This window comes from Ambystoma mexicanum, chromosome 10 (genome assembly GCF_040938575.1).
Source record: "Ambystoma mexicanum isolate Mex_15411 chromosome 10, UKY_AmexF1_1, whole genome shotgun sequence".
NCBI lineage: Eukaryota > Metazoa > Chordata > Amphibia > Caudata > Ambystomatidae > Ambystoma > Ambystoma mexicanum.
The window spans coordinates 1,437,129,974-1,437,142,512 of record NC_090932.1 but is presented as its reverse complement, the minus strand read 5'-3'; the positions used below and the strand labels follow the sequence as shown (position 1 = coordinate 1,437,142,512).

Sequence of the window (12,539 nt, the reverse complement as noted above, 5' to 3'; positions counted from 1 at the left end):
CCAAACAATCACTCATTGTTGCAATAACTGGCATCGATAGTTTTGCAGAACTTTATTAACTGTATACTGATATATTACGAGATAGAGTAATTCTAATGTTTTGAATGTAACAATAAAATGTCTGCTCTTTTAAACAATGTGCTACGTTTTCCTTTTTATCTATGAAACTGAAATTGTTTCCATTTGTATTTAGACATTACAGCAGCAAGAATGCAAACTACTCTACAGCCGAAAGGAGGGTCAGCGGCCAGAGAACAAAGGGAAGAATCGATATAAAAATATTTTGCCGTGTAAGTATTTGATTTTTAAAACGTTGCTTGTGTGGCACTTATCATTGTCGTTTAACTGGCCAGTGATCATCACAGACCAGGATCCTTCCATGAGTGTGACTGAGCAGCATGTGCTGGCCTCAGAAGGGACCTTTCGAATGGATTGTGTCCTCCCATGTATTCTCCATCTTTCGTTAATTATCCTTCCAGCTTCAGCTGCTTCGGAAAAATAATTCTCGGCAAAGGGCGCTGTGCGGTAGCGTCGATGACTCGATGTCCCTCGAGGGCCTCTGTCAGACTGTCGACGTCATCTGCAGTATATGAAGCGTGCGCAGCGCCCCCGTTGGCTTCAGTTCTGTTTTTGCGACGCATCTTTCACTTCGTGAGAAATTACGGGGCGCTTCGGTTCTTTTAAGAACGCGTCATGTCTTCACTGTAGACTCCATCAATGCCCAAGAGGATTTTAAGAAATGTCAGAATTGTGGGTCAAAGATGTCCATTGCCGACGCCCACCGTGTTTGCCTGTGGTGCCTCGGCACAGAGCATTGTACGATGGAGTGCGATGACTGACAAGGCTCTGAGAGAGCTTAGAGGTAAATTGGCAGTGGGTAGAATTCTTCTGTTCCAAAAAGACGTACTTCTGATGAGTCGAGAGATTATCCTCGCTGAAAAAGATTAAAGAAATCTCGATCGAGAATTTGTTTGCATCATTCATCTTCCTCAAAGAAAAGACGTCCTGTCTCCTTCTAACTCGAGTGACTCCTCACCCAAGAGAATCACATGTCCAACAAAATCCGACTCCCCAGCTAAATGGCAGGGAAATGATGAAAATCTTGTGAGAGAAGCCCCTACTCCCTCGAAAGAACGGACGAAGGACCATGACCTGGTCATCCTGCAAAAAGACGACAAAGGGAAGTATAAGGCAAAACCCTATGCACTCTCGCGTCCAGGATGTAAACCTGACGATCATTGAGAGTCTTCAAGGCCTCAAAAGAATGAAAAAGTGTTGAGGACCTCGCCAAGTCGATAGTCCAGCCCTTCTCAAACAGGATCAGTTCCATTGACGCCCTCGACTTCGGTACCTTCGACACCCATATCGAAGCCATCAACGCCTATGTTCAAGACTTCGACGTCATTGGCCTCAAAGCCTACTTCCAAGACTTTTTCGGAAGCCATTGAAGGCAACACAAGAGAAATCTTCTTTCTGAGGCCTTAATCCACAAGACCCCAATGGGAGGCACGCTCTCGTAGCATCTGAAAGAATAGCAAGACATTACTTCAGATGCTTGGGCACTGGAAACAGTAGCCCAGGATTACTGCCTTCCTTTTCTAAAAAGGTATCAAGATCATCCACCGTGGAACATTTCATTGAAGATTCCAGGTCTTTCCTTATGCAGGAAATGTTGACCTTGCTAGAGAAAGGTGCAATAGAACCTGTACCTGTGGCGGAGAGGAACCAGGGTTGGTACTCCCCGTATTTTCTAATCCCTAAAAATGATAGAGGATTGAGACCCTCGCAGTTGGTGGTTCTCATTATCAATTTTGAGTTCTGTCATTTGAACTGATCTCCCCCCGAGGTTATACACCAAGTTGATGGCGGTGGTGGCTGCAAGTCTTAGGAGAGGGGGATTCACGTCTACCCCTACCTGGACCATTGGCTGATCAGGGCTCATTCTCCCGAACAGACCCTGGAACATCTTGACGTGACTTGCCATTTTCTCCACAAAATGGGCTTCTCCCTCAATTACAAGAAGTCAAACATGATACATCTCACAATCATCTTCCAATTTATAGGAGCAGTCCTGGATGCCTTCTCAGGAAAAGCCTTGCCACCCCAGGTGAGGGCTCATCACATTCTGCAGATGGTTACCATATTTCAGCGTGCCCAGTGTCTTCTGGCCTTCTTGTTTTTTTTTTAGGTTGCTTGGCCTAATGGCATCCTGCATTTTTCTGGTGCCACAGGCTCGTCTGAGAATGAGATCCCTGCTATAGGCTCTCACGGCTCAATGGGCCTAATTCTCAGGAAAGATGTCAGACCTACTTCAGGTTCCAAACGGGGTCGCACAGGATCGGCTGTGGTGGGCCTGCAAGGAAAACATTCTGAAGGAGAACCTTTTTGGCAACCATGGCCGGAGATAACAGTAGTGACGGACGCCTTACTCATGTGGTGGGGAGCACATGCCAATGATCTGACAATCCGCGGTCGTTGGTCTCCCATCAGAGTCCAAACTGCACGAGCTGAGAGCCATTAGAGTAGTGCTGAAGGCTTTTCTGCCTTCTATACGGGGAAGGAATGTCTTGATAATGATGGACAACACAGTGGCCATGTACTGCCTCAACAAGTGAGGAGGTGTAGGGTCACTACCACTGTTCAGAGAGGCAATGCAGCTCTGGTTATGGGCAATACAAGAAGGAATCTCTCTATTGGCAGTTCACCTAGGCGGAGAGGAGAACACGGCTGCGGATGCTCTGAGCAGACAGCGCACAGTCTCCCACGAGTGGGAACTAGCTCAGGAAGTCTTTCAAGAGATCTTCACTCTTTGGGAAACCCCTCAAGTGGTTCTGTCTGCGACCAGTGTCAACAGGAAGTGCGAACTGTTCTGCTCCAGGGAATTTCCCCCAAGAGTAGCTCTAGGAGACGTGTCGTGGTGAACTGTGAGTTTCCACTCCTGTACGTGTTTCCTCCAGTCCCCATCATTCCTCACATGATCAGGAGGTTGAGAAAGTTCAGGAAATCCATGATCCTAATCCCCCCGGATCGCACCAGGAGGACGTCGTACCTGGACCTTCTGGACAGGTCCATCTGCCCTCCGATAAGTCTTCCACAAAGAGAGGACCTTCTCTTGCGAGAGCAGGGCCGGGTTCTCCATCCAGAGGTCAAAAAAGCCTTCATACATGGTTTCCGAGAGGCTATGGTACACGGATTGGGACCTCCCGGACGAGGTAATGGAGACTTTGCTTTCGGCCAGAAGGCCAGCAAAAAAATCCTTATACCGCTGTCATTGGAACAAGTTCAGCAGCTGGTGTAGGGATAAGAATGTGGATCTGTTTCAGTGCGATACACCTAAAGTGTTATCTTTTCTACTTCACTTAGCAAATCTGGGGCTCCAGATCACAACAATAAAGGGTTATCCGGCAGCGCTTTTGATTTTCAAGCACTCATCAGAAGAAACCTCATAAAGTCCCTTTAATCATTCAGTTTCTTAAAGGACTCACTAATGTGGTTCCTCCTACTCACTTTCAGGTCCCTGTTTGGGATTTAGATTGTGTATTAAAATTGTTAATATGCATCACTTTTGCACCCATGCTTTCATGTCCTTTAAGAATATTAACACTAAAAACTGTTTTGCTAGTCGCAATCCCATCAGCCCACAGAGTGAGCGAATTGCAAGCACCGTCTTGTAAACCTCCATACCCGGCCTTCTATAAGGATAAGGTGATTCGTAAAGTAAAACCTTTGTTTCTGCCAAAAATAGCATGAATTCAGTTTGTCCCAAAAGATAGTTTTACCAACTTTCTATTCCATCTCCTCATCATGGAAAGGAGGACGAGAGGTTACATAGACTGGACCCTAAGAGGGCTCTCGGTTTTTATATCTGCGAATGTCAAGAACTCGCCAGGATGACCAGTTATTTATTGGATACACAGGTCATAAATTGGGTTTAGCAATAACAAAACAGACTATCCAGATGGATTATTCTGGCTATCCAAGAGTGCTATAGATTGGCTGGTAAAGATCCCCCAGAGTAGCTAAGAGCTCACGCAACCAGAGCATGACTACTACTTTCTCTCTTTAGAGAGGAGTACCAATTAAATACATTTGTGCGGTAGCCACTTGGTCTACCATACACACCTTTGTAAAACATTACTCCCTGGACACTTATTCAAGAGGAATCTTTTGGGAAAGCTGTTTTTACTCTGTCCATGATAACTGCTAAGGACAAATCTAAATTCTTTCCCACCTCCAAGGCTTTTACTGCTTTGGGATGCTATCAAAGATGAGGAATACGTGTGAGGACACAATCGATTGGAAGAACAAGTTACTTACCCCTGGTAACGTTCTTTCGATTGGATGTTCCTCCCACATATTCCTCATCGTCCCTCACAACCTACCCCACTGCAGAATTTATGTGTTTTACACTCTACGCTCTCTGAGAGTCTTCTAAGGAGGTACTAGTAATTCCTCTAAACATGGAAAAACAACTGAAGCCAAGGCGCGCAGCACGTGCTGCATATACTGCGGATAACATTGACAGTCGGACGGAGGCCCTTGAGGAAAATAGTAATTGACGCTACTGCACAGCGCCCCCTGTCGAGATTTTTTCCGAAGCAGCTGAAGCTGGATGGATAATGATCAAAAGATGAGGAATACGTGGGAGGGGTACGTAACTTGTTCTTCTGGTTAGTTGTGGCAAATAACTCTCAATTTATGAATAATGCATTGCATCATGGAAGTAACTTCAAATGAAATGCCTCCTCCGTGCCACCCAAAATAGTTTTCAAACATGACTAAATGGCATAGATTTTGAAACAAGGTTGAATGAATATATGACATTACCAATAGACTCTTCTGTTTCATATTGTATAGTTGTTAAAAAATATCTGTTAGTTTCATCTTGATGTAAAAAAAAATGGAAAAATCGATTCATCCGTATAACCAATTGAGAAAATACTCGTAGTTAGATGTTCATTTTGGGTCTATTTATAGTTCCAACTGTTTTACATCGCAAGTTAGCATCTCTAGTGCGTTACTCTTTGGGATTGCCAGTTGAAAATAGTGAGAGTTAGGCAGTATTCGATTTTGTTTGTGGCTCTTTCCTTTTTATGTGACCCCAACATTTTTTTGTTCCACTTTATTTATTTTTTAGGTTCTCTGACCTATTTTCGTGGTCAGATGGACATCAATTGAAGTCCCCTCACCATTGCAACCCTTTTAAAGTATTTTTCCCCATGTTAGCCCTCACGGCTCTTAGGACATGGTTACTTTTTAAGCACCCTGTTTTGGCCACTATTGGAGTAGAGTGGTGACTGCACCAATTGAGTTTTGGCTTTACCAAGGGTCCAAACCAAATGACTTCATTAGCAGTCTAATGTACCTTATTTATATCTATTGTGTTACGTATGTATTTGTTTAAGTCCTACTTAGTGTTTTTTTGTTTTTGGGCCATTCCTTTGTCTTGGAAAACCATGAGGCAGGCCAAAAATGGGCAATATGCACACATGGGCTCATTCTGAGCATAGTCATGTGCCCTCTGTTTTGGTTTGGACGGTTTCAAACCAGTCCCTGGCCCTAGACAGGCCATTACTCCTCTCGTGTAGGTGGGTTTGAAGAATTGGGGTTGTCTTACCGAAGCAGAAATAACCGCGACAAAAATGACCGGATGAGAAATGTATGTGATGCAAAATTGTTCGTACATTTCCCATTCGGTCATTCAAGGTAAAACAACTCCAAACCTAAAGAAACCCTAACCCCCCAGCCCACCCACGCCTGCCCCCCTACTTACCTGACCAAGTGGCTGAGAGCTAATGACATCTAACTAAACCGACCTGCTTGACCTGACTGTCCCTACTAGCTTTCCACCTGCATGCCCCAGCTCTGATACCACTTTCTGTATTTTACTCCATTGTATATTACTGTACCTATTCCACTGTATATCACCTCCACATTGTGAATATTCCTGTATTTGATCACCTCCTGTCTCGACCTTGCTCCAGCCCTGCTCATTCTTGCTTATTGTATACTGCATTATGACCATGCACATGTACCTGTATATATTTTATTTATGGCAGAATGTATTATGTTTATGTAATTGTACCTGTAACAAAGCTGAGCATATTCTTGTCTTGTGCGCCCTGATGCTCCAGGGCCTGGCGCGCCCTACAAATAATAAACTAAACTAAACTAAACTACCTTTCCTTCAGTCTTGCTGGTCCCTGCAACGCCAGTTCCCTTTCACTTCCGTGATCGGGAACCGGCGCCACAGGGTCCTTTTTTTTGGTTGGTCAGCTGTGAGGGTGTCCCCTGCTCACGATACTCTATAGTATACTCTATAGTATAGTGAGCAGGGTGTTTGGGGGGGGACCTACACCACTAAATAGATACTACAAAATGTCCTATGAACATTTAGTCCGTAGGACATTTAGTAGTATCTATTTTCGGTAATTTGGTGGTGTAGCTCATTTGGATTCGGTCATTTTGGCCGAATCTGGTTTTTTAATGTTTGCCGGCTTTTGGGCCATCTGTTAGACATATTCAGGGTCTTCACCCTGGCAAGGGGGGCGAGCGGGGGCCGCCTTAACCTCAGGTAGGCATCCTACCAGAGCGTATACCAGAGCAGATGGTAGCCCAAACGTGCAAAAGAGGTAGTTGGGGGGGGGGGGGGGTGGGGGGGGTGGGCGTGGAAGGGCGTGGAGATCTCAGCTTCTGATCCCCCGCAGCGTGCACTGTACTGCAAAACCGTTGGTGCCACTGTTTCTCCCTCCTTGCCTACCTGCCGCTTGTCTGGCTGGAGTCGTTTTTTCTTCATTTCAGGACTTCAACATTCAGAAATAACCACTGCCACACCAGAACGACGCGTGGAAAAGCATCCCAGCTGCGAGGCTGCAACCACCAATTATCCGGTTAGCAAATTTTTATTCATTTCAATAAAACATACAGAATACTATAATTCATTAAACAGTTAAAGGTAAACAAAAACAATGAATCCAATTGAGCTTAACAAATGCTTAACAACAAAAGTAAAATACCCAACAATAGTCACAAAAGATCCCAAAGTAAGGGAGAGAAAGAGAAAGAAAAAGAAGATAGAATAAAGAAAGAGAACCAAAATTCAATAATATGTACAGATCTACTGACCAAATAATAAGGTTGTATGCAACAATACAAACCAGAAAATAAAAACAAGTTAGCAATGAAATATAAGCAATTACAGTAACTCAGTGGCCCAAATAAAGGATGTATATTAACCGTAGACTTCAAGGAAACTACTCCAGATGTCCTCAAACTTATCAATGTCACCAGCATTCTTGTAGATCGCTTTCTTATAGGTTGATATTGTGAGCAGCTCATCCACCCATTCATCAATATTGAAGGAGCTGCTTGACTTCCAGGACCTCATTCTCTTTGCGACCATGCATGCCCAGAGCAACCAAGTTGTCGTGCCAAAGGTGAGCTCCTCCAGGCTAGATACATCTCCCAGAATCACCAATGATCAACTTAGCACATGTGAAGCTGCAGACTGCACCTGGCTGGAGGAGAGAGCCCAATGCAGTGAAACCCAGTCTCCTCCAAACCGGTGAAACGCAGACAAACGTAAAGTGGGCACAGCTGAGAGTGTGAACTTGTTTGAGGATCCTGCCCTTGGAATCTAACAGAAGTGTCCCACTGATTTGGTTGCCCTCCCGAATTAGGACTTGGGAATCCTCAGATCCTCGACTAGTAAAACAATAGTCCTTCCCCTGCAGTTGCAACACTCCAGCACAAGGGTGGGTCTTCAGAGCCATCTTATTTGTTTCTTCCACAAGGGTCATCTTCCATCATCAGATTGCGGTGGTCATAGATGTCTCCCACCTGGATTGTGTCCCGGGGATCCTCCAAGGTTGTCAGCATTGTGGTGGCCCTTTCTTCAGCGTGCCAGGGCCACCCAGCTGTCTAGTGCCAGGGACCATCTCACCAGTGCGTAGAACAAGCCGACTAGGTGAACCTAAATCCTGAAGCTTAGTGACCTGTGCACCAGCAACCCCTGGACACCCTCTAAAGGAACCAAGATATGAATAAGTTATACCAGCGGATTCAGAAGCCTCAGAACTAGTTTCTGAAAGCATGTGAGTAGAGTGAGCAAGTTAACATGCCTGTTTCTACCCTACAACACCCCCTATCTCCATAGTGTTCTAATTGGCGCAAAACCCTAATCCTAGTTTTCCCTTTCCTGGTAATGATCAGTGGAGTTATGGCCTCGGATCCCACTGTGCTTCCTCTAAGGTGGCGGGATTGTCAGAGGAGCTCCTAAGAACCTAGCTTACTTTGTTCTTCAGTGTTTGGGACAATCAGACCTACATATTGGATTTGCCACACTTGTTCAGCCTTCTTAAGACTCTTAACTACCTGCAAAGGGTGATCTGTGTGACTCTTAGGCGCTTGTTGCTGTAAGAATCCTGAAGGTGTCTCCTCACTAGTTGCCGGGGATTTGTCATCCAGGTGGCCAGGACACGGCCATCGCTATTGGAACCAATTCCTTGGGGTCGACCAGTGTGGGAGGATCACCTGGATTTGGGGGTTTTCGGGGAGTGGAAATGGGACACTGAAGGGTGAGACGCGGTATCCCCTTTCCTGTAACTCCTTTTCCCCATCCTACTAGGTAGGATACCGGGAATTTCAACCCCCTTTCTGACACAACCACTTTCTCACGGACAGTTCATCGTGAGCAACAACAGACTAACATCAGAGCTGTATATCCGACATGTCCCATCACCTTAGTCATGCAAAGACCGGCAATTACTAATCATTGCACACACCTGACTCCCATCACACTTCCCCACATGGATAAAAGGCGAAGCATGAAAGCACACTCTGACCGAGGAAAAGCACACAAGGAAGCAGCAGTTCCAAGGTGGCAATTTAACACGAAGAGAAAGGCAGCGAGACCGGAGAGGGTTGCAAGAAGGGAAGTACCTTTCACCTCTAGAAACCGCTATCTACACAAGCCTTGGAAAGTAAAAAGCCCAAGACAAGGAACGGAAGCTAGCAGACCTACGCTGTGCATCAAAGGTATCCGGGGCACTCCTGTGTCGATAACCCAGGCTGGGAGTGCTATTGCCGCTGTGGTACTGTCCTTGGATCCTGCAAGAAAGCCGCGCCAGTAAAAGCAGCACAGCTGGTGAGTCGGAGAAACTGATACAAAATTACCCTATGTTTGAACCAAGGTTGCAAGCGGCAACATTGTATGAAGAATTCTACAAAGAACTGTGTTTGAAGCGCATGTGTTAAGAAGCGCAAACAATTGGAACCTTAAGGAGTGCATGAACTGTTGAAACCTTAATCATATACCAAATACACAGTGGTCCGTTGTCTGGGGGCGCTCATTTGAAGGTCTCTGTTGGGTATCGAACTAAATGAGAAATACGTTGTCAGAAAGACTTTGAATCCGAGTGGTCCTGCAATGGGGCCAACAAAAACCTGTGCACAATCGAAAGTCTTCGATAAGTATAAAGTGGAACTTACAATTGGTCCAAACCCGGCTGAGGGAGACTAGTTGCACGTGAAGACGGATCTGAACACGACAGAGGGGGATCCGGGTGAACCGCGAGTCACCCGAGAAGGAATCCTTTTGGAATAACAAGAAAAGGGGATTTGAACCTGACTGAGGGGGTGGGGGAATCTAGGAAGAAACATACAAAATTGTTTATTTACAAGAAGAAAGGAACTTTCTATGTTTTCATTTCGCACATCAGGCCCCCTGAAACAAGAGACTTTGATGGAAAAGAAACTTGAGCACAGAAGGCCCTGATATTGGCACTGCCATTGTATCTTCTTACCGCAGATGCCAGAGCGTGCACTTTGCCCAGAGTGAACCGCCTTACCCTGTGCTGAAACTGTGGGGAAGGGAGGTCACAGGCCCAAGTATCCCGATTATCATTTTGTGAACACTTCTTTCATTTTAATGAATTGTAACCCCACACTGTTTGTAGCTAGTAGTAAGAAATGGCAATAGGTTTTTATATTAGAGGCCCTTTTTTTGTTTGGCACAACTCCACTAGGACAGTATTCTTTATTATTTGATGGTCATAGCTTGCTCCCATCTTAGATTTAGGTTTAGATAGGCGTTTATAACACCTCTCTCAAAGTTCAATAAACACCCTTGAACTGTGGTCACTTGTGTTTGTCTTACCTTGATACTATGCCTTCCTTACAGTCCCAACCCCTTTAGCAAGGGAAATAATTTTATTAGCATAGGGCTTATTCTTAGAAGGCTGTTTATTGTGTTTTTGGCTCTTTGAATTACTTATCTGTTCCCCAGCTGGTTTTCGTACTTACCTTTGTCTTCCTTGCTTGCTGTACTATATTTTAATTTTCCGTCAAACTGAACTAACTGTGTGAAAAGTAAAGTCTGGTGCTCTTTAGCGAGAGCACCCTTAGCTGAATGTACATATGTTGATAGTGTATGTTCAAACATAACCTTTATTTTGATTATTGAATAATCATAATGCATTCTCATTCATAAATGCAAAATTAGATCACATCAGTAAATACACAATAAAAACACCCATCAACCCATAGCAAGGCATACATTAGTTTTGAAAAATTGATTAGCAGAGTGTGCTAATTAAAATGTTCTCGATTATCAAACAGGCCCATTTGATTAGCAATGCTGTACTAATATGCTTAAAGTCTCTAGAAGTTATTTGTGCTCAGGACATAAAATGAACAAAAATATAGCATTTCTGTGAACCACTGAAGTAAGACATTACTCAAGGCTTGCAACTTCTTTACAATTCCATAAAACCTGCAGTTCGAGTAACTTAGTTTAACTATTTGACCTAAGAGAAATGCACTTGACCCACATCAATGGTTGACAAAAAATGGGAATGCGCTTTCAGTAAAGTGGTGCACGTCACTACAAACCCACTTTGTTTGGCACACTGTTGCTACCCAGAGGCTGGCCATGCACATTGAAACCTTTTTTTGACATTTAACGCAAGCAAAGTTAATGTCAACTAAAATTGTCAAACATTCCCTGCAAATGATACCTGCCCTCCTATGTGAGTGGCGAGTAGATTTTCCGAGCCCTGGATGAGTGTGTGCAAAATGTAAAAGGTTAGCAGCATGAATAGACCCAAATAAATAGATATAATAAAGACTCTGGAAGGTGCTAATGTATAATGCAATCATAATCATGGAGCAAAGCAAGCTCTGCAGGCTAACGGTGTACGTCATTGCAATAGGTCTGTAGATTTACAGACTGGATCGAACTGTTGATCACTAGTGTGCAGAAACCGCCAGTTAGCTTTGTGTATTCATTATGTAAGAGGAAAGGAAGTAAAAGACTAAGCAGAGTGGATCAAGTAGCAGGTAGAGATCTGGGCAAATTAGGTGGAAAGTTCTAGTTTGCTGCCATTTCCCCTTTCAGCGTAGCTAGTATAAATCAGCAGAGTGGTAAGATCGAATGTCAAGGAGTTTGGGGGATCAGCTTCTGGGTGGAGCACCAGTTTCACAGATGTATGTAACCAGTCGGTCACAGAACTAGCTTTATTTTATTTATTTATTCAATATTTGTAAGGCGCACTACACAGCAAAAAGGGTTTCCAGTAAGAGGGTGTGCTGTGCGGAATGGTCAATGGCGCTCGACAAACTTATTTTCTATACCTTTAGTTTAGAGGCGAGTTCAGACCCCCAGATCTTAGCCCTGCATAAGGGAGATCTGTTCACCAAAAACTCTTTAGAAGCATAACATGATTTACCCATTATCAATACCAATGACTAGCCCACATTTATTCCTAATTTCCTGCGATCCATAAACCATGCATACTCATCTAACAACTTTTGCAAGTCTCTCTGTGTATGTGCAAGAAGCAAGACTCTGTTGGCATATGCCAATAGTGGCAGCCTTCTTGCTCCCAGCCTTGGGACTTCAGGCGTGGATTACTCCAGAGCAGTTTATAGTGCCTTTGTATATAGATTGAATAAGATGGGAACCAAAACATACCTCTGATGCAGCCCCCAATGGGTCCCAAATGGTGGTATACAATCTCCCCTTTTATGTTTAACTACAGACTCTGTATCAGTATGTAGAAGGACTATGAGCTTTAGCAGCGCTTCTGGAATGACCATAACTGGTGTCTGTCCAGAAAGTCCAAGGCTGTTGACAGATACTTAAAAGCCAAATAAATGCTACCTTCCTTTAAGATCGTATACTTTGAGGTCACCATCAAGAAGTTTAGTATTTGATTTGATGCTCCAAGTCCTTCCTTAAACCTCTTGTATCCCCCAAGATTTTAAGGGCGAATGCCCAGTCCAATTAGTATCCTCTTATGAGACTCCGCTAAATATTTGAAGTGGCATCCAAAAGGGAGATTGGGTGATAGGATTTTGGTATCGATTGATCTCTTTTTTGTTATAGATGGGTATAATAATTTCCAGATGCCACGACGCAGGGATTGGTTAATTTACTGAGATTGCATTGAAAAGATTACAAAACATAGGAGACCATAAATATAAAGTAGAACTTGTAACAATTCCATGGAATTCCTCTCCTCTCCCCTAAGGAGAGCCAC

General features: G+C 44.1%; 1 protein-coding gene across 1 annotated transcript in view; it reads left to right on the top strand.

Moving 5' to 3' along the window:
• PTPN11 (protein tyrosine phosphatase non-receptor type 11) overlaps nt 1-12,539 on the top strand; it is a 1,257,273-nt gene that overhangs the window by 536,279 nt on the left and 708,455 nt on the right. The window contains exon 7 of the mRNA XM_069619490.1: nt 194-290. Coding sequence (XP_069475591.1) covers nt 194-290 — 97 coding nt within the window. The remainder of the gene's footprint in view (nt 1-193; nt 291-12,539) is intronic.